General features: G+C 32.6%; 1 protein-coding gene across 1 annotated transcript in view; it reads right to left on the minus strand.

The window, feature by feature from the left end:
- LRP1B (LDL receptor related protein 1B) overlaps window positions 1-27,437 on the minus strand; it is a 2,056,943-nt gene that overhangs the window by 153,992 nt on the left and 1,875,514 nt on the right. Inside the window, exons 73-77 of the mRNA XM_051990638.1 lie at window positions 25,112-25,237; window positions 23,217-23,354; window positions 21,356-21,490; window positions 19,286-19,405; window positions 17,435-17,676 (exon numbers count right to left, since the gene is read on the minus strand). Of these exons, the coding sequence (XP_051846598.1) occupies window positions 17,435-17,676; window positions 19,286-19,405; window positions 21,356-21,490; window positions 23,217-23,354; window positions 25,112-25,237 (761 nt within the window). The remainder of the gene's footprint in view (window positions 1-17,434; window positions 17,677-19,285; window positions 19,406-21,355; window positions 21,491-23,216; window positions 23,355-25,111; window positions 25,238-27,437) is intronic.

Raw genomic sequence — 27,437 nt, forward strand, 5'->3', positions numbered from 1 at the left:
TTGCTTCTGCCTCTGCTTTCTTCAGCCTCCAATTCAGCTCCAAGTTGAATCTGTCTTGCCTCTGAGAGAGGGCTTCTGGCTCTCAATCTCCCAGAGTGCTCTGTGTCTGCACCAGAGTGCTCCTCTCCAATCTAATTCAGCTCAACTCTCTCGACTGGGCCTCTGTCTGCTTCTTATATCTGAGAGAATGGGATTATGGGTTTTCTCCCATAGTGCTCTCTGACTCTAAGACCTTCAAGGGAGGAATGAATTCGGATATCTCATACTAAACTCTGAAATCTCCCAAACGTGTGAACTCCAATGAGTAAAGGTGTGAACACAAGCATTGTATCAATTAGTTCTACTTAGTACCTTGTTTCAGGTTCTGGCCCAAAACATGTCCTTGTAAGATTAGATCAGTGATACTGAACCATGCTAAATTAGATAATTATTGTCTCTATCAATTCTAGTGACTTAACAGTTTGTAAATATTCCAACATCTCCCTTTACTTAGAAAACTCTAGTGGCTCCCCATTGCCTCCCCGAGTTTAAACAAGAAGCTCTACTTGACATAAAAACTCCATTATAATCTCATACCATCCCATCTTCCCAATGTTCTTTTTCCTTCCAAATAGTCTCTGATCAATGACATTGGCCCTCTTATAGCCCCATTAATAAGATCATTCATCTGTTGGCTCTGGACATTTTCTCTGGCTGTTTTTCATTCCTGGAATGTTCTCTGTCATTAATTTCATCTATTGGCTTCTTTTAAATTCCCAAATAAAATTCCATTTTTACAGATAGCCTTTCCCAATTCTTCTACTTCCTTCCCTCTATCAATTGCTTCCTATTCATCCTGCATATAGCTTGCTTGGTTTGTATGTTGCTTCTCTACTAGGCTATAAACTTCATAAGGACAGTTACTTTCTTTTGGTTCTTTTTGTATCCCTAGTGCTTGACAAGGTTCCTGGCATAATAAATGTGTATTTATTGATGGGTGGCATTCACTTCAATCAATTTGTCTATCTGCTATGGTTGTGATAAACTTTTTCCTTATTTGTGCCTTTAACAATCTTTGGTTTCCTTCAAAACTCAACTCAAACACCACCACTTCTTGGAGACCTTTTTTATCCTTTCAAATAGTAAAGTTTTCCATAAATTACTTTATATTTATTTTGTATATACTTGTATGTTTTATCTTCCTCCTTTATATGCAAACTCCTTGAGGACAGAAGTTTAATTGTGTTATTGTATATCTTAAGCCTAGCATAGTGCTAAGCATATTATAGTTACTTAATAAATGGTTGTAGATTGATTAATTGAATAAAGACATAAAAGGCATGCTAATTACACAAAACTGGAGTAGAAATTGAATATATTAGTTGACATACTATACAAAAAGATCTCAATACCTTCTAATAGTAAGGCTGACAAAATAAGAGATAATGCTTTTCAATTTACATGCTTTCCCTTGGAGAGACTTATATGAACTGATGCTGAATGAAATGAGCAAGACCAGGAGATCATTATATACTTCAACAACAATACTATATGATGATCAATTCTGATGGACATGGCCCTCTTCAATAATGAGATGAACCAAATCAGTTCCAATAGAGCAGTAATGAATTGAACCAGTTACACCCAGTGAAAGAACTATGGGAGATGACTATAAACCACTACATAGAATTTCTAATCCCTCTATTTTTGTCTGCCTGCATTTTTGATTTCCTTCACAGGCTAATTGTACACTATTTCAAAGTCCAATTCTTTTTGCACAGCAAAATAACTGTTTGGACATATATACTAATATTGTATTTAATTTATGCTTTAACATATTTAACATGTATTGGTCAACCTGCCATCTGGGGGAAGGAGTGGGGGGAAGGAGAGGAAAAATTGGAACAAAAGGTTTGGCAATTGTCAATGCTGTAAAATTACCCATGCATATAACTTGTAAATAAAAAGCTATAATAAAAAAATATGCTTTCATTAGGTTAAAAAAATGTTTTAGTGCAGTATAACAGTGTAAGTGAATTTTTGAATAAAATTGGAATATTGCTTTTAATTTTGGCATATAAATAAACTGTAATGTACATGGCTGAGAATAGACAAAAATAGATAGATGACTCAAAAAATGTGGCATATGAGACACAATTGAAGGAACAGAATGTTCAGCCTTTGTAGCTAGAGATTTATAAATAATGCCTTCCTTTAGACATTTGACGGGCTCTAATCTAGAAAAAAAAATTATTTCTAGGATCAATGAATGTACGATAGCTGAAGGCATATTTTGGCTTACTAAAGGTAAGAATATTCTAACAATTATAGTTATCTGAAAATGGAATGAGATGTTTTGCAAGGCAGTCAGTTTTCTAAGACTAGACACATAAGGGCAGAAGTGGTTTCTTACTGGGATCATTAACTCAACTAGATTACCTTTAAGTTATCTTCTACATCTAATATTTGATCAAGCTAATCTTTGGAGATTCAGACAATTCAAAATTATTCTTACAAGTTCATTAATAATTGTTCATTATGTGCTTACACTGAGCCAAGCACTGTGCTAAATGCCGGGGCAACAGAGAGGCAAAAACTCTCCTTACACTCAAGATCATAGTCCAATGGGGAGAAACATGAAAAAAGCCATAGACAAACATGATTTTATATAGAGATACACACATGCACATATGTATGTGTATATATATGTATGTATGTATGTATATGCATTCATCTATATATTTATAAGTTTTTTTTTTCCTATTAAAGAGAAAAAGTATAAGTTTCCTATAGAGAGGTAGAACTTGAACCAGAAGTTGGAGGAAGTCAGAGAATAGCCAGGGGGCAGAGATGAAGACAAAGAGAATTCTCATATTGGGTACAGGCAGTAAAAGTGTTCAGAGACCAGAGATGAGATGTCTTGTTCAGAGGCACAGCACAATTATCACTATATATTTTAGACAGGCCAAAGCAGCATTAAATGGAGAGGTTTGGTTGATAGAATAGTGGGTAAAACAGCTTTTGCTAAATGAGGTTTTCTTCTAGCCCTGAAGGTGAGGCACTAGGGATTACCTTTCCTTTTCACAACTCTTTTCTCATGGCTGCTATTTTTTTTTTTAAACTTTCAAAGCTGCCACCTCAGAATCTATTTGAGAGATGAAACCTTAGTAGGTACTATATAATATAAAATGTTTCCTAGCAGAAGGAGAATTCAGACACTAACATAATAAAATGATAGGTAAGAAAGATCATAATATAATTATAAAGAGGGGTAGTCAAGGTAGAAAATAATCATATCTGTGATTCTGGCCAAATTGCTTCATCTTCCTAGTTTATTCAACTTTTAAAATAAGATTAATAATGTTCCTAAAAATAAAAATAGAAATAACACTTAAGATTTATATAGTGTTTTAAAGTTTACAAAGTGCATCACAAATATCTCTTTTGATCCCCACAGAATCCCGGGGAGGTAGGTGCTATTATTAACTCTACTTTAAAGATGAGGAAACAGAGCCAGAAAGAGGTTAACTGATTTATGCAGAGTTATAGCGAGTGAGTAAATTAAAATATGCTTTGTAAGCCATAAAACACTCTTTGTAAATAAAAACTATTATTGTTTTTCCTTTAGAAATGGAAATGCATACTACCAATTTCATTTCCTTCATTATCATTATCTATATTGAATTTCCTTCACTTCATTCATCATAAGATTTGCTCTAATTTTTATAGATCATGGACTATCCAAATAGATTGTAAAAAACTTAATGTCAAACTATAACAACCTTATGAAAGAGATATGTTCTCAAAAGATACATAAAATGATACTGAAGGCTGGTAAAATGTCTTAGACGTTACTAATGTAACAAAAATATGATCAAGAAATCAAATATTGACATATCTCCATCTTTCCATATATGTAAAACTTTTATGAGAATCAGTGACATGATCATTGACAGAATTGTTGACGAAGGGATTAGTGAGGACCGGTCATATTCCCAGGTATGTAATCTCTCAATCATCACAAAATTGCATGAAATATGGAGAGACTCACAGATGCCACTATAATTCTTTGTTGATAATGAAAAGGCATTTGATTTGGTAGAGCAAAATTTCACTATATCTTCTGGCAAGGTATGGTTTATGTTATCTACTGAAATAATGTATATTAAAATATATGGCAGCAGGGATAAACTTGTTTGATGAGTCTCTCATTAATAGCAGATGGGGCATAAAACTTGAAAACATAGATTTGCCAAATGTTATTGCCACTATCATGAAGGAGATTCATACAAGTTCTAAGTGGAAGAGGGATTTCCTGGTGAGTTCCTCCAAGATACTCCTGCCTCTAGGATTAATTACACTGTATTTGTAGCATCAAGTCTCAGAACAATGTAGAGATTTTTGGTTGAGAGATGTAACCACTTAAAAATATTTACCTAAACATCCATAAAGATACACCAAATGAATGAAGAATGCCTGTTGTACAGATTATGACAAGCAGCTAAATCTAAAACTGACAAACATAGGCCAAATTCAGTGCATTGTTTTTTGGTTTTGGGGTTGTTTGTGTGTGTGTGTGTGTGTGTGTGTGTGTGTGTGTGTGTGTGTACAGCCTGTGAGCTAAGAACAGTTTTACATTTTTGTGAAAAAATCATTAGTCACAAACCATATTGTATTTGACCTATGAACCGTAGTTTGCCAATCCTTCAATTAAATGAGCAAATTATAGAGTTCATCTATCAGCAAATATATTTTAGGCAAAACAAATTAATGATGAGTTGCATGTAATGATTAAATAGGAAGAGAGCAGGCTGCAGTTCCTTCAGCAAATTAAAGACACCAAATTGTTTTCAGGTAAAAGGGCCACTTTTTAACTAGCAGAATTCTATTGGTGTTATGTACCTGAAACTCATATACAATAAAGGAATTCAAATTCATATAAATTTATATTTCATATAACTAAATAAATAAAGCACTGCAGATTACAAGATTCTTTCAGTTCAACTGGTCTTGGCAAATTTTCTTTTTTCTTTTCTTTTATGTTGGACCAGTTTAATTGAGAGGGTCAGGTGTTTCTTATACTCAGGTTAACCTATTCAAGTCCTGAAGGACAAGAAGCACAACTAGAAAGTTACTGTTATTGTGGAGGTTAAAAAAAAAAAAAAAAAAAACAACTGAGAGTTTTAATTCTCAGTTCAGTAACTGCCATTCAGTTAATGACAATAAAGCAAAAAAAAAAATTCCAAAGCAAACATTATACTTTAGAATTCAGTGTCCAGAAAAAGGGAAGCAACACTACTATTGCACTTTGTCCACATCAGACCATAAATGGAATATTGTGTTCAGTTCTGAGCCCCGTGTTTTAGGAATTATATTTGCAAACTGGGGTCTATCTACAGCATCATAATAGACTGGGGTCATGCCAAAAAAGGATCAACTGAATAGATTGGGAATGTTTAACCTGGACCAAATAAGGCTCATAGTAGAAATAGAGGAATGACATGAATATTAAGATATTTAAATCGAATATATATATATATATATATATGTATATACACACACACATATATGTATTCCTATACGTATATATGTATGTGTATATGTCTATGTATATATTTAAGTTCATGGATCCTTTGTTAATCATCTCTGAATAGCAGGATTTTATTTTGTTTCATAATCATTATCTAAAGGACTGGGAGTGTTTTAAGGTCTGGAGAAGCTAATTGTTTTTTAGATGAAATATCTTTTTCAACTCTAAAATGTCACAGGTCCAAATACTATAGAAAAGGAGGACAGAAGAATTGTCAAACTACTCAAACTATTTTTGGTATAATTCTCTGAAACAAAAGCAACATTACATCCATTTTTTTTAAGAAAAATGTTTTAGTCTGAAAAAGTATTTGCTATTCTAGAGGGCTTAAACCTACATCTAGTTGAATCTACAAGCATTACTAAGAGTCCTGCTGTCAGATTAACCTTGCCAACAGGGTTTGCATTACCCTTCTAAACTAAAATACTCTTCTTGATCTCTCAGAGTTTGATACGAGACTTTGACACAGGTACCCTGCTGTTTTTATTTGAATTTATAGTATAGGAGTACAGGTGAAACATATATGTTTACAAAATACCTTTACACATTGTGTTTTCAGAGTCAATTTAATTATAAAAAATAAGTAAACCTTGCATTATGGTGAAATCAGAATTATTTAATCCACATTATAAGATTGCATAGTTAGGTTCCTGGGTAGAATAGTGAAATCCTATTACATTGTTTTTATTTTTTTAAAGTGTATTTGTTTTTATTTTGAAAATAAATATGTCAGAAATTAAATACTTTAATGAATTGTCATTTTCAAAGCTTCCAAAGAGGCCTTGAATTAATTATGATAGTGTCTCTCAAAAGACTTTTCAAATTCTTCTTTTTGAAATTTTGTGGTAGTTGCAAATTTTCATTCTTTGAAGGTGAATTTGATTTTCTTAACTATTATTGAAATTAAATCCGGTGAATAATGTGGCTGATAACATTAGGTATCATCAATTTGGGTCACAGAGTTTCATAGAAGGTGTCCAGTGAGGCAAACATATAATGAAGAAGCCAATCACTGGGTTATAGTTTACTCACTTTGCATCATATAGAGACTTTTAAATGTTTCATCATCATTATCTTGATGTATGGCCTGAACTTTGGAGGTGAATTCTAAATATACAATTGCACTGTTTTTATTTGTTTTTCAATTAGCATTGTCTTCACTAGGGGTTTTGACAGAATAATTTTTGTAGGCTTGAGAATGGAGCAGGTCCAAAATATAGACTCAGATGTTGTTCTGTTGCTTCCAGGTCACACACACAAAACATAACTTTTCATCACTGATTTGTATTTTCCTCAAAAATGCTGACTTTATCCAGATTCAAAGGTCAACTCAAATGCCAAGTATCCACTGTTACAATTCATTCACTCAAAATGCATGGCACAGTTGTTTGCAAAAACTTCCTTCTTGTTCAAGTTTGCTTTCAGCATGAACCTGTTGGTTTATATATTTAACTCCTTGGTCACTATTCTTATTATTTTTAATAAAAAAACTTATTTTTAAGCTGTTTGTGAAAGGTTAGCTAATTTCTATACTGTAATGAAGATTTTTGCTACCTGCTTTAACTCTTAGGAGTTAATTTGAATAAAACTTCCTCTTGACATTTCATTATTATAAACTTCTTTGAAAATAAGAAGCATTTTCCTTGCATATTTTTACAACTCCACACAAAATTTGATAATAATTCTTTGATCTAAATATGACTTATTCAAGGTTATCAGCACTCACATAAGTATACACACACACACACACACACACACACACACACACACACAAACTCACCAAACCATTAGTTTAGAAATGATAAATTGGCCATGAAGAGGCAACTGCTAAAAATTGAAACAGGAAAACTATGCTGTTGAACTCCATTATATTATAGAGTATTATGCAATTAAAACATTTCAGTCCTCTGCCCTGAACATTTTCTCTGGCTGTCCCTCTTGCCTGGAATGCTTTTTTCCTTATTTCTACTTACTACCTTGCCTGGATTCCTATAAATCCTAACTAAAATATCATTCTTAAAGAAAGCTTTTCCCAACCCTTGTCAATTCTAGCACCATCCTTTCTTCTTGTATGTATTTCTCTTTTTTCCCCTTATATAGCTTTTGTGAGTTCTCTCAGGGCAAAGACTATCTTTTGCTTCTTTTTGTGCTCTCAGTACTTAGAACAGTTCCTTGGCACATGGTAGGCACTTAATAAATGCTGATTGATTACCTGACTGACCTTCATGTGTTTGAAGCATTGTCAATGTGAAAGAAGGATTAGACTTGTTCTTTCTGGACCTGCAGGGCAGAACTCCAAACTGAGACTAGAGGATGCAAAGAGGCAAATAGAAACTTGATACAAAGAAAAACTTCCTAACAAAAAGTAGAATCAGCTTTCTTGGGAGGTAGTGAATTCCCTCTCAATGGAGATCCTCAAGAAGTGCTGTTTGACTACTTGTTAGATAGAATGTAGTAGGGATTCTTTTTTAGGTGATCTTTCTTCTCTAATTCAATGGGCCCCCGACTGAGTCTTCTTATATTTTAGACCTAGGTCATATATTCAACATGTACATCTGTTCTAGTACATTTTCATGGTAGAACTTTTTAAATATTAGAGCAATTGAGTTAGATTAAAAAAAACCCCTCAGATTATTTTTAGCTTAGAAGATAAGTTAAAATATAGCAATATTTGAAAAAAAATCACAGATTTTATTTTTTGCTCCTTTATCTTACTTATCACAATTTTTGTTTTACATAAAACACTAAATAATACTTAATGTCCCTGAATATCTTTGGAAACATCATCAATAACAGTATTTTGCTAACATACCTTATTAAAACGAGCCCATTTACAATTGGACATTAGAATTTTGCAATCAGCTTGCTATACATTTTTTTTTTTGCTATGCCAGTCTCTAAGGGTAAATGTCACTAAACAAAAGTATGATTTGTCTGAACAGAATTACCTAGGAAAATAATAGGATTCCTTGTTTAATTTCATGCTTTGGGGATGCAAGGCCCTACCTATTAAAGATGGAGACATTACCTTAAAACTTTGAAGTTTTTGCACATGAAAACTTGAATTTCAATTAAAGAATCAACAAACCTTCAAATATTTTAAATTTCAATAATTCAGGAAAACAATTAACCCACATAACAAGTTTCTATTAGTTTAGTAGAAGAATATATGTGAACTTAAAAAAAATCTGGTGATGGGTGTTATTCTGTAATATTTTGGATAAATTTATATGTACTATAGCCATGGAACAAATTGAATCCTGTATTGTGTGCACCTTGAATAAGTTTCTTTTTAAAACATCCCACAATGTTATACTGGGGGGAAAGAGTTACAGCAGCAATTTCTTAGTCACAAGAATAGCATAAATACCAAAGCAAATAGAGACCAGATGACAATAGAACCTAAATAAAAGGAATACAAAAAATGCCAGATCTGAGGTATGAAAAAATAGTTCCAAGAGATCAGTAATTTTCTCACAATCAGAGTCATAGCATGGGGAAGGGAGGGATGGGAATTTAAGGTTTATCATTTTAGAAGTGAGGAAAAGTACACTTTAACATCGTACTTCAGTTGGATGTCTTATAAGATAATAAAAAAACAAAGGGAGAAAAAAGTGTCCATACTTACATACTGGCAAACATTTAGCCAATTGAGACCATAACTGCATCACATTCCTAGATAAAAAGTGAATTACTCACTCAGAAGTTTTGTTTACCAACAAAAATATTTCCTTAAATTACAAGTCTGTGAACCACTTAAAGGTTGCTGTAAGGATCTTCCTACTGAGTATGGGCTATTATAAAATTCAAGCCAAAGACATCATACTTCCTCCCATACAGTGCATTTTCTACTTCAACTTTCAATCTGCACTAAGAGCACAGATTTGTAAATGCAATAATGGCTTTCTACTCAGGCAAAGACCCCACAAAATTCTCATTTTCATGGCACTAGAAGTGGCAGAAAGAAGATAATCTATAGAACTAATACTGATCTACAAAAACAAACAAGTAAAACAACCTACTGAATCAACTAACCAATTTTGGAATCAAGTGATCTATTAGAATGTATGTTCCTTGAAAGCAAAACACATTTTCCACCTTTCTTTGGATCCTCAGAATTTAATACAGTGTTTGGTACATAATAAATATGTTGCATAAATGTTTGGCTGGCTTATATAGCAATAGAAAGACAATATACTTTATTCACTATCTCCCTAGTTTTCTTGCATTGAGTGATATGATGTGTTTTCGACTTAACTTTGAGGCAACTAGGATGACAATGAAACTCATGGTTTATCTACATCATTACAAGCATCTGCTTCAAAATCTGAAAGATTGAAATATGCCTAAAACTTGTTGTGAGTATGCCTAAAACTTCTTCCCTCCCTCTCTCCCTTCCTTCCTTCCTTCCTTCCTTCCTTCCTTCCTAACTTCCTTCCTTCCTTCCTTCCTTCCTTCCTTTCCTTCCTTTCTTCCTTCCCTTCTTTCTTCCTTCCTTCCCTATTTCTTCCTTCCTTCTCTCTTTCTTCTTTTGCTTCCTTGCTTCTTTCTTTCCTTCCTTCTTTGGGGAGTGAGGCAATTGGAATTAATTTGCCCAGGGGCACACATCTAGTAAATGTCAAGTGTCTGAGTTCAAACTTGAACTCAAGTCCTCCTGACTCTATGGCCAGTGCTGTGATGCTTTACCCAAGTGCCTAAACACTCAGTGATCATTAGTATCACGTTAATTTTCACTTATTTCAACTACATCTCTTTTGGTGGCATTAGGGTAATCAGAGGCCCTAAAGAATTAGACCCCCTTATACTTAACTATAAACCTATCAGAAAACACAACATAACTCTCTCTCTTTCTCTTCTCTCTCTTCTCTTCTCTTTCTCTTCTCTTCTCTTCTCTTCTCTTCTCTTCTCTTCTCTTCTCTTCTCTTCTCTTCTCTTCTCTTCTCTTCTCTTCTCTCTCTCTTCTCTCTTCTCTTCTCTTCTCTTCTCTTCTCCTCTCCTCTCCTCTTCTCTTCTCTTCTCTTCTCTTCTCTTCTCTTCTTCTCTTCTCTTCTCTCTCTTCTCTTCTCTTCTCTTCTCTTCTCTTCTCTTCTCTTCTCTCTGTCTCTCTGTCTCTCTCTCTCTCTCTCTCTCTCTCTCTCTCTCTCTGTCTCTCCCTCCCTCTCTGTCTCCTTCCCTCCTCCTTTTCTCTCTCCTTCTCTCTCTCTCTCTCTCTCTCTCTCTCTCTCTCTCTCTCTCTCTCTCTCTCTCTCTCTCTCTCCTTCTCCTTCACTTTTAATTTGATGGGAGAAACTGACACTGATCTGGGACATGGACCTTTGCTGGCTCCTATTGAAGGATGTGTTATCTCATTAGCAGTTTCTAGAACAGTGGAAAATATGGCATCACATTCACCTGTTTTATAATAACAGTACTTCATAGGGTTGTTCTAAAAATCAAATGAAATAATATTTGTAAAGTGCTTATTTAGCACAGTGCCTGACATATAGCAGGTGCTAGATAAGTACTTTTCCCCATATTCTAATAAGGTAGTATTTTAATAAATTTAAATTTATTAATAAAATAAGTTTAGATCTTTAAGGTTTACAAAGCATTTTATATTTTATCCTATTTGAGATGCTGGTTCATAGGCACCATAGGAATCATGATTCTAGAACTAGAAAGGCCTTCTTTTAGTCCAATTATGTAATTTTGTAGATGAGGCCCAGGCCTCTTTCCTTACTTTTTTACTCCAATAACACAACTGTCAATAAGTATTGGTGTGGTGATCCCCCTTTGAATAGTTCACAAATGTAGAGAATGTTAGAGGCAAGAACAGAACCCAGACTTTCTGATTCTAGACTTAGGGGTGGCTCTTCACTAAAATTTTGTTTCTGTGGCCATTCAAAGAACTATTATGGAACCTTCTAAACTTGAACTCATCTTTCCCATTCAAAATCTGCCCTTTTACTAACATTTCTGTTTTGTTGATACTTCTTGAAACCCTGGATTCACCTTGTCCCATTGCCCTTAACTTTTACATGTAATCTGGCGCTAAAAACTATCTCTTCTACTTCAGAATCCACTTGCACTTGTCCTCTAATTTTCAACTTCCTCAGAAAAATCTCTAGTTTATCCTTTAATTTATTTGTGTCTAGACTCCAATTAGCTCTTAATGTATCTATCTATATGTAGGCTTCCAACCCATTATTCACACAATTTTTTATACAACCTTCCTATCACTCTGATCCTATTGCTTTTTTTTTTTTACTCGGAAAACTTCAATTCTCCTTCTTTCCCCTCACCCAAAACAAAAAGCACTAAAGTGATTACTATGTAAAGTAGAAGTTCCTGTTCTTTGAATTTATGGTCACAAAATATGCTCAAATATTTTCTATTCCTGTTTTATTCAATTCTCCTTCACATACTTGATATTTTAGTCAGATTGCCCTATTGACCATCAGCCATTCTCATCCTACACTTATTGTCTCTATGCTTTTAGCTCCAGCTGCCCTCCTTACTTAAAATAGACCCACTTTCTCTATCCCTTTCAAGTTTTTCAGAGCTCAATGTAGGTGTTAATTCTTTCTGGTAGCCTTCCTCAATCCTCTTAGTTTAAAGTGATCTTTCTTTTCTCAAATTTTACACGTGATAGACCTTTCTATTTTGCATTAACATATCCCTCTTTCACATATCTTCTCTACTCCCATTAAATTATAAGCTCCCTTAGGGAATTTACTGACACGGTCTTATTTTTCCTTGTTACTCTAGTGACTATCACAAAATGTTACATATAAATCTACATTGAGTTGAATTAAATTGAACTACAAGGATTGTGTGATAAAACAGAAAGTACATTTTCTTTGGAGTCAGAGAACCTAAGGTTAAATCTAGTCTCTGATCTATTAGTTATGTGATCTTGGGGAAGGGATGTAACTTATCTGGGCCTCAATATGCTAAGACAATGTAGTCAATTGATAAATATTTATTAGTACCAATTACTTCCAGATTACTTGATCAATTCTAATCGTTCACATTATGATGCAATGCCAATCCAATTGGTCCATAAGTCTTTACCATGAAAATATTTGTTTTTACTGAAAGTTATACTCACAATGGTTCAGGAAGCTTTCTAATGCCAACTATTTGGAATCTAATTTAAGGGAATCATGATGAAAAGATATTTTGAGTAATTCAGGAAAATAATTAGCTGTATAATCCAGGACAATTTATTTATTCTATTTTGGTTTCAGTTTTCTTATCTGGAAAATGATGATAAGAATAGAATCTACCTCAGCAGGGTTGTTGTGAGAATAAAATGAAATAAAATCTGCATAGAATTTTTTAGATCATAAAGTACTATGTAAATGCTATTATTATTAATTATCAATATCTGAATGACAGAAATAAGCACTTATTGAAGAATTTCAGATTATGAGACTTTTAAGGAAATTTAAAAAAAATGATAACCAGGGCACAGTTGATTAATGTAATTTAAAATTATTATTTGTAGTTATAATAATAACTAATTATTATTACAAGGAAAATTATATTAAAAGGATGATAATAATGAATTACAAACAATGACCACCCACATGTATTTATCTTTCACTTTATGGTTTAGTAAAAACTTTATGTGATCTCATTTGCTTTTCACAACAATATTATAAGGTAAGCTAGGGGAAGTATAAATAAAATTTGTGAGACATGAGAGACACTGTCATAGCACTGCCCAGCATGGCATGTCTGCATCAAATAAGGTTCTGTGCTCTATGAAGCAAAACAGAATTGCAGTAGCTCAAAAGAAATGTGAGATGTGCAAATTTAAAGACATCTCAACTCCAAATGTGTCTGTGGAGTATTTGTGCCTGGCTTGTGGTAGAGGCTTCTGAGATCTTATTTGTCTGATCAGCCACAGTCGGGCACAGTGTATCTTGACATCAATACAGTGGTCATTTCAGTCCTCTTCCAGAACAAAGGACAACAATCAAATACTCTCATGTAACAAAGGAGAAAATTGAAGCACATAGAGCTGAAGTGATTTGTCCAAAGCTACAGAGGTAGTAAAAGAGTAGACTTGGAAATTAGACCTGTATTCTCTAACTCCACATCAAATATTCCTTTTAACATTGTAAAGAAAATGAAATGCAGAGTCATATAGTTGTGTTTGCTTCTCCTTTTAATTCAGAGTACACACATAAAGATGCCTAATGGAAAGTAAATGATGCTACTATAAACAAAATAAACAAATTATATATGTGTGTATATATCTTCAACGAATTGATCTAAGAGCAAATGTGATCTAGAAATGGGCATAGAGAATTTGACCTGGAGTGAATTGACTTTGGTTCAAGTCACCATTCCAAGCAATTATGAGTTATACAAAAGCATGGTAAATTTTCTTAACATCTTTTTTTTTTTCTTAACTATATAGAATGGAGTTAAAAATACTACTTCTACCAACCTCATAAATCTGCTTTGGAGAAAGTACTTTCTAAATCCTAAAATATCATATAACTGTGAACTATATATATATATATATATATAAACATATGTATATATATATATATATTCACACATATATAAGTATGTATGTGGATCTATATAAGTAGACATGCATATATATGTATGTATGTGGATCTACATAAATAGACATCCATATATATGTATACACATACATACACACACACACACACACACATATATATATATATATATATATATATGTAAAATAGAAGATGGTGAGGATCATTTTTGTTTTTAAAGATCAAGTACTTCAGGTAAGTCATTTGTTTGTCTCAGGAATATTTAGCGTTATGATGGTAAAAATCTCATCTGTATTTTCAAAGTGATTTGCATTTTCTGTGCACTGACCTACTTTAGAGCATTTACCATCCTGCTCTTTGCTTTATACTACTTCATACTAGAAATGATAAATTGCCAGAAAGTATCTACAAATGTTGCATAATGTTATCATGTTCTGTTCTGACTGCTAAAATTCAAATTCAGAAATCTCATTATGTTTTACATATAGATTGAATCATGTAGGTCTTTTAAGTTTTTAACTTGTTTAATTTTGTTTAAGAAAAAAATCCATCCATTTTGTATAGCCCAAAGGGGTAGAAATTGGTAAGTACTTCTAACTATAAATAACCCTTGGTCTTCATTTGAAATTTAGATTTGTAATCACAATTAGTATTCCTATTTTTTTTTAATTCCCACAAGTAAAATATTGTTCTCATACTTCCAATAAAGTGAACTTCATTAAAATATATTGAAATTAAAATTTGATTTCACATCTTTTTTTCTTTTGAAAAATGAAACAACATGCTCCTTTAGCATTGTAGAATTAAAGGTATAATATTTAGTGGCTATGAACATATTACCTATATATTTTATTAGTAAATTGACAAATATTTTTTTCATCAATTGAAGTACAAAGTATTCATTACTAGCTTCCACATTGATTCATATGATTCATAGTCATATGATCCCAGGCTTAGGTCAATAAGTCAGACTCAGCCTAGGGAAACATATTAAGTTTGTTTTGTTTTAGTTTTTTCTCTCAGGAGTAGGTCATGAGTTGTTATCATTCAGGTCAATAATACACTGGATGACAATGATAACTATGAGAAACTGTTAGCCTGAATCCATCATATTTTCTAGCTGTCTCTTAAATGCCCGCTGATGGTCTTATTAGGGACCAGAAAAAAAGAAATGACCAAGCAAAAATCTAACATCACTACTGGGAAAGCCAATCAAAATTCATACTCTTCTTATAGAGGGTAGGGCGTTAACATCACCTTTTTAAAATAAAATGATGGAATATAATATTCATCAAAGTCTGAAATGCAAGAAAAAAGGAGTAACATACCTTTGCATTTAACAATAATTGGCCTCTTGCTGTATTTTAATCCTGACTTTAGTTTATTTTTATGAAATATATAATGAAATATGGATAGCTAAAGGAGAGACTAAAAGGTTTAAGGAACCAAGCCACAGATTATAGAAATAACCTAGTAGAAAGGCCAGGATCTTTAAGTACATGAATGGCTGTTTACAAAGGAAACTGATTATAAATTATCAGTATTTTCATGAGGTTGGATTGGAAGGACTAGAGGTTTTTTTTTTTTTGTTTTCATTTTTGTTCTTACTTCATTATTCATTTGAAGAATAATGAACATTAGGAGATACATTTGAATCCAATATGTCAATGGAATATGATATTGTTATAAATGACAGAGATGAAACAAATTAGGATGTCTCTTAGAGGATTTCTGAACTTCATACCCTTAAAACATGGACAATCAATTAAATCTAGAAATATTTACTTGCCTGAAAATAATGGAGTAGATGAGAGGTGGAAAATATGATTTTCTTGAGCCCCATTGTGGCCACAACATTCTCAAGAAGGCCTAAACCAGATTAAAATGGGCCTGGAGTCAGGAAGACTAATTTTTGTTAGTTTAAATAGAGCCTCAGACATTTCATAATTGTGTGATTCTGGGCAAGTCACTTAACTCTGTTTGCCTCTGTTCATCATCTGTAAAATAACTGGAGAAAGAAATGGAGAACTACTCCAATATCTCTGCCAAGAAAACGCCAAATGGAATAACAAAGAATCAGATACAACTGAAAAAGAGATTGAATAATACGTATGATTATGGAACTAGAGCTAGGTAGCACTCATCAGAAGTCTTTTAGTCTTACTTCCTCATTTTTCAATTGAGGAAAATAAGCCTTCAGGAGGTTCATAGATTTCCCCAGTCTCACACAGGTAATAAGCTTCAGAGGTGGGGTTTAAACCCCACCAGGTCCTCCTGACTCCAGAGTCAGTGATGTTTGTACTATACCTCATAACTTCCCCACTTAAAATAATATCCCTTTTTCCCACTTAAAAAATAAAGAGCTTTGAAGTCTATTCATTCTTGATAATTTAAAGGAAAACATACATACATACATACAAATACATCTACATGTATACACACACCAATGCATAAACATGTTCAGATTTGTATGAGCATATACCAAACTCTGTTTATTATTTTGGCAATACTCATTGCAAAATGCATTGGTAACTGCTCACAGACAATGTAATGCCTGAAGATAGAAAGACATCAGGGATGCTTTTCTAACACAGAGTTTGAATTACATCCTGCTGATATAGAACTTGACTTTTTGGTATTATGGGAGTGGGCCAGATCCCATAAAAATAAGTATTAATCTGTCATTTTCTTCTTGGGTTACTCCATAACATACAATACAGAATCACTTGACATGCCCTGCAACAAGGAAGGATGTAGTCTGTGTTGATAAATCTAAACAAATGTCATAGTTTCTTTTTCTTGAAAGAAATAACCACAATAATAAACATGCCTATCATATGTCAAGAGAATATAGTCTGATGCTCTAAGAAACACTTCATGGGCCTTTGCTGAATCACAGACATCAAAAGGTAACAGAAACTATTTTGGTTTGAATTTTTCTTGTTGCTTATAAGAAAATATTTTTGGTGATCTTTTATTAGAATGTTTCCTAACCAAAACAAATGCATTAGCAAACAAAAATAATAGACTTTGAATTATATCACAGGCTCAAAAATCCTCATTTCATTTCTTAGAATTCAGAAATTAAAATATGCCTATCAAAAAGACAAATACATAAAGCCATGGAAATTGGAATGTTCCTCAGACAGTTCATAGGTGACCAGGAAAATGTTTCTTAAAAAAAAAATCACTTTGGGAGTCTGTTAATTATTTATTGAATATTTTCTGGGAATCACCTCAATGTGTTACACACTCTTAGGCGATGATTTGTTTGTTGCTTTTTTTCCCCCCTTTTTCTTTTAAATGAGTAGGCAGCTTTAAAGTTTCAAAGCTGTTTACTTACAATCAAACCACTGGTAGTTTGTCTCCTTTCTCTGCCATGGACCCTTTTGTAGAAAATTCCTCCTGGATTAAACTGAGTACTCCAAATAATCATATCCCTTTGATAATACACATCCATCCCTGTTATTCTTGAATTATGTTCAATATGAGAAATTTGTTGATGATCGCCACTGTAGTTGAATGGATATATAAAACCCAGGATATCAGTGTCATTAGAAATGTAGAGAACTTGATCTTCAGAGCCTGGAGATTATTATAACGAAATACAAAAATAAAGTAAATTTCAACTAATGTAAAAGCAAACATTTTATTTTTCAATTATGCGGTATTTTCATGCTTATACAGCATCTTCAATCAAAATTAAGTCATTTTACTCTGATCCTTTAGCCTTTCTGATTTAAGAATTCTGTCAACCTAGACATTTCAATTCCTCACTGACAATTTTTTCTACATAGATGCAAATGGGGCCTTTGTGGAAAGTACATTCAACTATTAGACATTAGAATGGTACATAGTGTATTTGAATGAAAATTGAGATTCAGTAATTGTATTACATAGGAACATTAAAATAAATATATTTAATCATAGTTATAGCTAAATATTCATTTTTATAATATTAAATATTCATGACAGTGGATTAAGACATTGTGGTAAGAAATGCAAAGCCCCATTCTCCCCTAATCAAAACTACTTAAGGAATCTGAGTAGGCCACACCCACATAAAAATACTTTGAACTCTTTCTTATATTAAATTCTATTGTACGGAACTCTTGATCAATCGATATTTCTGCATACTAAAAGTCAAGCATAATTTATCAGCATAAGGATGACTTTGAGGTATTAAATCATCTTGGATTACTTTATAAGAAATATAAAAAAAGTTAAAAATTCAGCATAAAGGCAGTGGGTCATTTCCTTTGACACTATTTGGTAGATAGCAACATCTAAGTACTTCAAGATACTTCAAAGAATTTTTATACTCTCATTTATAGGTTATGATCTGGATTGAAGACATTCTCACACCAGAAATTTAACTATTTATAAACGGTTTTAGTGATATTATTGTATTCACTGTATTGCATTACAGTATTTAACTGTGCATAAATTTAAATAGTCATTCTTTATTAAGAAGCTTAGTTAAGTATAACAACCTATTCCCAAAACATGTCATATAGATAAGGATAGGAGTAAGGAATAGGCATGTGATTTCATTATTAATCATGGTATTTTTGTGAATGTTACAAATTGTGACAAACATGGATATCCATTTTAAACTCTTTAAATTCTATACTTGATATTTAATGAAAACCTGTTTTATGAATAGAAAGAAAAAAGAATCCAAATATGAATATTGGAATTAGACTAAAACCATTAAAGTTCTTATTTAAAAATCCTTCTTCAGAAGATATAGGTAATCCTTAACTCTTTTTGTAGAGGTCAAATAATCATCCAGAAAATCAAGCATTGTGTTAAGATCCTCATAATTCTAAATATCATCATTGATTGTGAAATTTAAGCAATTATTATTGTGTCTTAAACACAATTTTTTTATTTTATTATTTTTATCCCTGTTTTTGAGAAAGTCATTTTAAAATTATATTCTAGTTGAGGTTAATATAGAATTGAATAACTCAACGGAGCACTCATCAATCAATATTTAAGACACCACACTCTACACCCCTACTACTATCACCCATCTTCTTTTTCTTCTTTTTCATTTTAGGAATGGAACTATAGACAAATAGCTCAAAATATATTTGCTCAAAGACATATTTCAACAATTATCTTCAATGTGATTTTAAAATTAAAAAATACAATATAGTAATATTAAAATGAATACTTATAATCTTACCTTTTGCTATGCAGGTGTTATTCTTTTCTTTATAATTCTGGTCACATACACACTTATATGATCCTTTCATATTAATACATTGATGAGAACAGGCACCAAATACCAAGCATTCATTGAGGTCTGAGGATGGGGGGGTGAAAAAAGAATAATGTCATTTCTACCCTAAATGTGACCTACAAATGTGTTGTCCTAACATGTAGAACTTTTGCAAAAAGTCAACTTCCTTTTGCTTCCTCTAATTTGGTATCCTTAATTTCTATTGTGAATCTCCATGACATTTATGAGTAAAATCACTCTTCTTTTTGTTGGCAGAATTCACCATAGCTTTCCCATAACTGTATAATGCATCTCTGTCAGCAATTTAGTTTTAATTATTTATTTTTGCCCTGATTAAATAAGATTATCCATTACAAACATTTTCAAATATCTTCATTTATCTAAATCAATATTCTCTTATTTCCCTCCCTTATCAGAATAAAGCTTTTGCAACTATTTAGAGTTAGAATGTACAACTATAAACTGTCCATTATGATTTTCCTTTTGTTTAACAAAAATGGAACTCAATATCTTGAGACTGGACCTGAGATTTCAACAGATTTGCTAAGGTCCTGATAATGAGATTTCATTGTGGTAAAGTGCATCTTAAAGAGGTTGTATCCCCCCCTCCCCAAACCTTCCACTTCTTGTCACTTTGTCTTATCTTTAATGTAAGCATTCTACATTCTAATCATGTGGCTTTCAAGACATGTTAAATCTGTGATCTTGGTAAAATAGTATAATCTCTGTTAGTTTCAGTTATCTCATCTGTAAAATGGGATCAATAAGAGGCTTTATCTGTCTAGGTTTTTGTGTTAAGTATCAATATATGTAAAAGTATCTATATATGAAAAGACCTTGCCAGTCTTTAAGTGTTATATAAATGCTAGCTATCATTATCATCATGGGCAACATTATGATGATGATTATTTCAAAGCAAATTTTAATCATATGTGCTTCTATTTAGTGTCACTTAGGATGAATATAAACTTTATGGAATATTGCTGAAATTATCACAGGAAGTATCCACTTCATTTCCATGCCCAATCAGTACAATTAACATTCTGGTAATTAAATAAGGAAATAGATCCTATGACTGAGTAAAGAGTATATTCATTAACATGATTAAAAAGAACCAAAAGACTGATTTAAGAGCAGTAGTAAGTAAAGAGGAGGGCAGCTACCAGTTTAAAAATCCCATAATATGTATCATCCTTTTGTAAATCTAATTCAAATAGTTGCACAATAGTAATAACTGTCCAGAAGAATATTAATAAATCAAGACTATGCCTCAGTCAAAAGCTTAACTGTCAGCCATCTAAAAAAGATAAATCTATTTTGTCTAGTAAAAAGTCAATTAAATTTTTGATAATGATGAAAATGAACTAGTTATTATAATTTTAATCAGAATGCAAAGAAAATTCATGTAATCTACTTTCACCCATCCATGGTAATGGAGAAAACAAAATCGTGGCATATAACTTACTTCTGGTGGCTGTCCTACATTATACAATGAGGATATTAACCAATGTAGACAGAAGTTGGCAAATATCAATTTAGTATATGTCACTGATTTAAAATCAAAATGTATCAAAATGTATTCATGCCCAAGAATATTTTCTGAGTCACAATATCTACACAGTGACAGATAATGTAAATTAAAAAAAATTATAACTCTATATAATTGGGTTAACAAGAATATGTCATTTAATGAAATGAACCTAATTCTCCAATAGTTCCTAGAACAAAAATGTCTTTATTTTCATTTCAAAATGAAAGATAAAATAAAACAATCTAATTCTTCCAGGTCTGAGGCTTTTGTACAAAAGACTTTGTATTCTAAATGGCAGTTCAGCTGTCTAACAAATTCATGCTTGACCTAAGAGACTCTCCACTTTTAAGTAATATTGTATCACATTATCACATACAATTGTGATGAAAATCAATCTCTTGTCACATCACAATTTAGCAGTTTCAGGATTCATCTCATAACCTCAAAATTTAAGAGCAAGTTGTTTACAAAATGTACTATACCTTCACACTGTCTGTTTCTCATGTTTCTTTGAAATCCAGGCTTACAACGACAGAAAACAGATGTTTGTGTTTGATTGCAATATGCATCATCTCCACATGGATTCACATTATCTTCACAGGTATATTCACTGGGAACTAGAATTAAAGATGTTCGGTCAGATCTAATATATTCTAATTCCTAATGTGGGAGCTTTGGATCTTTTTTATTTGAAAATGATATTAATTTTCTCCCTAGATTGTTCTTTTAGTATTGCACAAGATTATAATTTTCATTCCTTATGATCCCTTAGACCTTAAAAAAGGTGCATAAACAGAAAAAAGTGGGTTAATTTACAGTTAATATAATTTAGGTTCAATATGTTACAGTGTCATTAGCCACAACTTCAAGCTGTTACCAAGACCTGCTGCTAGTGGGAACCCAGATTGGGTTCCTATTGGGAAGGCATTATTTTATAAAAGGAAAGGTTATAGAGAGGCCTTTACAGTAAAAGCAGTATTTCTTCACTCTCCTTCTAATCTGTAACACATTGTGGTTTTCTAGAGACATGGCTGGCAACAGAGTTTTCTGGAAACATACTTCAAAGGTGAACACAATTTTTAAGCCTGCCCAGGGGTTAATGTTTTACCTCAGTTTTCAAATGTGGATTTGGATAGCCATTGTACTGAATCTATTACCATTCTATGTTTGCCCATTTCTTGTTGTGTTCTTTATCATCAGTTAGTGAGGAATAACTTGTAGAAAATACCTCCCAAATTCAAAACTATCAGTTACTATATATATATATATATATATTTAAAAGCAGTTTATATATGCCATTTAGTCATGAGCTCAGTGATTTTCTCTGATCTAGGAAAATTAGATATTCAGTAGTAGCAAAATGTAAAGTTACTAACACATAGGATCTGAAAAACTCTGAAAACTTCCTAGAACTCATCCTGAAAAATGAAAATATATTTTAAAAGAATGAGAAACTATCAGTAATAGGAAATGGGAAAATTGACCATTTATTCATTTTCATAAAATGTATCTGGCCATGGGTTTAAAGGCTCAAACTAGAGTCCTTATTTGAACGTGAGACTTAAGTTTAATGAGAATACTCACTTAGATGTTATCTTTTTTTTCCCCTCTGTTAATTACTTCAAGTAATTTAAGGAACTCTTAAAACAAAGGATTGCTTTAACAAGGCTTTTTAAAGCACTTAGACTTTGCTTACAGCAAGTTCCAAGAAATATCTAATATATATATATATATATAATATATATATATATATATATATATATATATATTTTTTTTTTGGTCAAAGTAATAAAGACAGAAGAAGAGTGAAAGAAGTCCTGGGGGAGACTAATTCACTAAGTCCCCAACTATTTTTTGTTATTCCAAATAGGAATGCCTTGTTACAGGAAGTAGCAATTTTCTATAACCGAAGACCTATTTAAAATAAAAAAAAAGCAGAATAGACACGTTCAATGGACAGAATGTTTGGATATTGATTGGACTATTTGACTTCTGAAGTCCTTTCTTTCTTCTGAGATGCTAGTTTTTACCTACAAAGATTATAACTACTTAACTTTTAATGTCGGTCAGTCATTTTTCAGTCATATCTGATTTTTCATTTTCCCATATGGAGTTTTCTTGACAAAGATACAAGAATGGTTTACCAGTTCATTCTCCAGTTCATTTTACAGGAAACTGAGGCAAACAGGGTTAAGTGACTTGCACAGGATCACTTAGCTATTAAATATCTGAGGCCAGATTTGGACTCAGAAAGCTGAGTCTTCCTGAGTCTAGCCTGGCTATTCTGTTCATGGGGCCACCTGCTGCCATCATTTAATGTAGCTCAACATTAAGAGAACTCACCTATTCTGCAGCCTTGTTCATCGGAACCATCTCCACAGTCATCAAAACGATCACACTGTAGCTCCATGGGTATGCATTTTTTATTACTACAAGCAAACTCGTCCTTTTTACAAGGTCTTGTTTTATATGTAAGTTTATCTATATAATTATAAACAAATGCAATGAATAGTTTAATCATTTGATAAATCAACACATATTTGTTGGATATTCATTACATGCAAGTGAGAACAGTGAGATAGTATGACAAAAGAAATCAGAGAATCAGAGATTTGGATGCTTGGAAATCATCGAAGACAAGCCTTTCATTTTACAAAAGAGGAAACTGAAGCAATGAGAAGTGAAATGACATGACCAGGGTCTTGTGGCAAGTAAATAACAAAGGAGAGATTGGACTTTGTGTTCCTAACTCAGCTGTCCTCCTGGTCCACTACATGATGCTGGATAGTACAAGGGTAGGACATGCCATTTGTGTACTATGGTGGTGTCAAAGCTCCTGAACACACTGAGAACCAGATTAAATATAATTGGAATTGGGAAATATTTCATAGAATAAATAAATATATAATAAACAGCTAACATTTTAAAAACTAAGTTAATATGTGGCCTTTGAGGGCCCACATATATATGTGTTGTGTGTGTATGTATGTATGTATGCATGTATATATGTTTGTGTGTGTTTTATATATGTATGTGTATACATGTTTATGTGTATATATGTGTTTATATATTTGTATCTATATCTATAGGTGCTAATATATAAATATATATATGTGTATGTGTGCTTGTGTGCATGCATATGTGTATATATGTCTATGTGTAGCTAGGTCTCTCTCTATATATGTTTATGCACATATCTAGAACTGTGCACACACATATATATACACACAATGTGTGTGGACATATGTACATGTATATGTGCACATGCACAATATGTGTATGGTATAAATATGTGTGCATGGATATGCACATGTGGGTATATGCATATATACATGTGTGTATGTATATATGCATGTATGTCTGTATATTTAAATGTATATATAGGTTGCATAAATATATGAATGCATGCATATGTGTGTACTGTGTATATGCGTGCATTCATGCCCATACATGTATATATACATATATGAACATGTCTGCACACACATGTATGCATAAATAGGTGTGTGCATATATTGTGCATGCAGTTCATGTATGCTGTGATGTATGTATATATAGACATGTGCATTATGCTGTGCATATTTTGTATTTATGTACATGTGTGTATATGCATATACCTGTGCAAATATGTATACATGCTTATATAGTATGTATGTGCATGTGTGTGTATGTATACACATGTATATGTGTGTCTATTATACTTATGTGTATATGTGATTTGTGGAGATGTGTGAATGTGTATATATGTCAATATGTCTACATCTACACTGGAAAAATGTGCATAGAGAGGCAGCTGGGTGGTGTAGGGAAAGGCTGTTGGACTGAGATCAAGAAAGCCTTAAGTTTGAATCTTGCCTAGACATGTATAGCTTCATTAGCCTGAGCAAGTCAGTTAGCTCTTTATGCTTCAATTTCCTTCCTCTACAAAACGAGGATAAGAAAATCTCACATCACAGGGTTGTTGTGAGAGTATACATATATAAAGGGCTCTGGAAATTATAAAGTGCTTTATAAACACCCAACATTAGTGTTATATCTTTGAAATAGTCTATGCAAAAGCTTCTTTTTCATTCAAGTAATCTTAATCTGTTTCCATAAAGTACTTTGATGAAATATACCCTCTTCTTATAAAAAGTCTTTCATTTCACGAACCTAAAAGTGAAATTTGAATTCAAAACCCAATAACCATTAAATTAAGCTTTCTGTTGTCACTAGTTTGGAATGAATTCCAAATTTACCACCACAATGATCTTCATCTGAGTTATCCCCACAGTCATCAATCTCATTGCAAATCTGCTCAGGTCGAAGGCACACACGATTGTTTCTGCATCTGTGGGGACGGGTGGGCGGACAGGGAAACTTTGCTGCAGAAAGAAATACCAAATAGAGCATGTGGAAACAGTTCAAATAGTTATATCTTTTTCTCTTTTGATTTTTTTTTCTTTGCTTGAATGCATATTCTACTTCTCTTTTTACTATGGAAATTGTCTATCTGTGGACATTGAAAAAACATGCAGTGTTAGAAGTTTCTGCTTCTGATGATTTCTATTAACCACAGAAAACATTATTTGTTCCCCTGGCTCATTTTAATGTCATCATAAAGTCCAGGCATATCTATTATTTGACTGTATAATAGAGTACCTACCTCAAGATAAGTAAAAGAGCCAACCTTCATGCTCTCATTTTTAGATATCTTATCTTAGCTGACTTCACTCAGTGTGCCAAATTAAATTATGCCTACAATTTATACATGGTGGCAGGACACTTAACTATCCCAAAGAGCAATTTCACACAGCACACAATTTTGAGAGAGCATATGTTATAGGCACCACAATGTATGGGGAAAACAGGCTACCTACTGAAAAAAAATGAAATAAAACTCACAATTCTAGAAATATTAGAGTTGTAAAGTTTTTCTACTATCACTCCCTGGAAAGATATATCTATCTGACTGTGTACATGTGTATGCACATATGGTGATTTAATAATTTAATAATTATTAGCATTAGTATATGAATACCTCATATATAGTAAATATTGAAGAATTTTACCCATACCACATACATACAAACACACCCTTCTCAATGTCTCTGTCCTCCTCTCTCTTTCTCTTTTTTTTTTTTCAGCCTCACTATCTTTGCCTGTTTATGAATCAAAGCATTAGAAAAGTGTCTAAGATAGCATAGTCGTGGTTCTGCACCTCTGTTTCAAATATAGGAAAACCAAGGGAAAATGCATACATCTGGGCTATATGTCTGATCCTATCATAATGACTTTACGGCAGTGGTTCTCAAGCTTTTGTTTTCAGTATCTTTATCCTAGTAAAAATTATTGAGGATCTCTCCAAAGCGTTTTTGTTTATCTGAATTATCTTTATCGACATTTACCATATTGGAAATAAAAACTATTTTTGAATTTGTAGACCCTCTAAAAGGGTTTCAGAGATCACCAGGATTCTCTAGACTATACTTTGAGAACCACTGCTTTATGGTGTCAATGATGGCACCCCTTTCCCCACCCAAAGTCTCCCAAATCTGCTGCACAGCTTCAGTCAGCCCACTCAGATATGCAATTCTTAGGCTATTTCTGCAGCACAGCTCACATCACTGTTGAGCCTATGATTTGGCCTTCATGAATCAACTATTCTTCCCTTTCTCTATAAAGTGATATTGTAGAGAATATAATAATGACTTCATACTATCAACCTAGGGATTCTAAGGCTTTGGGCAGCACTGTGCAGATTGTCCCCTATTCCTTCTTGGATTCTAGTTTGGACTCATATCTTATTAAATTATTTAATCCTACAATAAGTAATTTTTCTTTGTTAATTCTGTAGATCAAAAAGAGAATGAAAACATGGAGATTATACATGTATACAAATCCCATAATATATGTACCTAATATATCTTGAGTAATACAAAACTTCTATAGTGGAAAAATAGGGTACATGCAATCACAACTTTTACATTTTATTCTAATTCAGAAATACAGTGATCTCAGCAAGGTCTTTTCAATCTCCTAAGATTAAAGAAAAGAATGTAATGGAAATTGGGAGTAAGTCTCTAAGCTATTGTCCCTGTAGTGAAGATTCTCTAAGGAGACATTTAAGTTGTAAATGCTGTTCCTGAAAATAATCTTGCTTCATTTTTTCTTAAATGTCAGTCTCCAATGTCATCATCCATCATGAAAGTTAGCTTTAACTTTGCATAACAAATAGAACAAGGACTTTGTTTGGAGTTTTTCTGTTCACTCAAGTATTATTTAGTTGTGTCCAAAGCTGTTACATTTTCTATTAAAGGTGAAATTATGCTCCTACACTATTATTTGAAGTTAAGAATGGAGAAAAAAAGGCAAACTGAATCTAGGGAACATGAAAGATTCTTCATTCTGATGGTCTGCACATATGTAATTATGTTTGTTGATTGGTTCAGCCTGAAAGTGAAAATAAATGTCAATGAAGAGCAGGAATAAAGTGAAAAAGCAACCATTTGCAGAGTAGAAGTAATATTGGATTTCTAGATTTAAAATGTTAAGTAACTCATTGTGTCACCTTTCTGCCCTAGC

Source organism: Antechinus flavipes, chromosome 3, assembly GCF_016432865.1.
Source record: "Antechinus flavipes isolate AdamAnt ecotype Samford, QLD, Australia chromosome 3, AdamAnt_v2, whole genome shotgun sequence".
Classification (NCBI taxonomy): domain Eukaryota; kingdom Metazoa; phylum Chordata; class Mammalia; order Dasyuromorphia; family Dasyuridae; genus Antechinus; species Antechinus flavipes.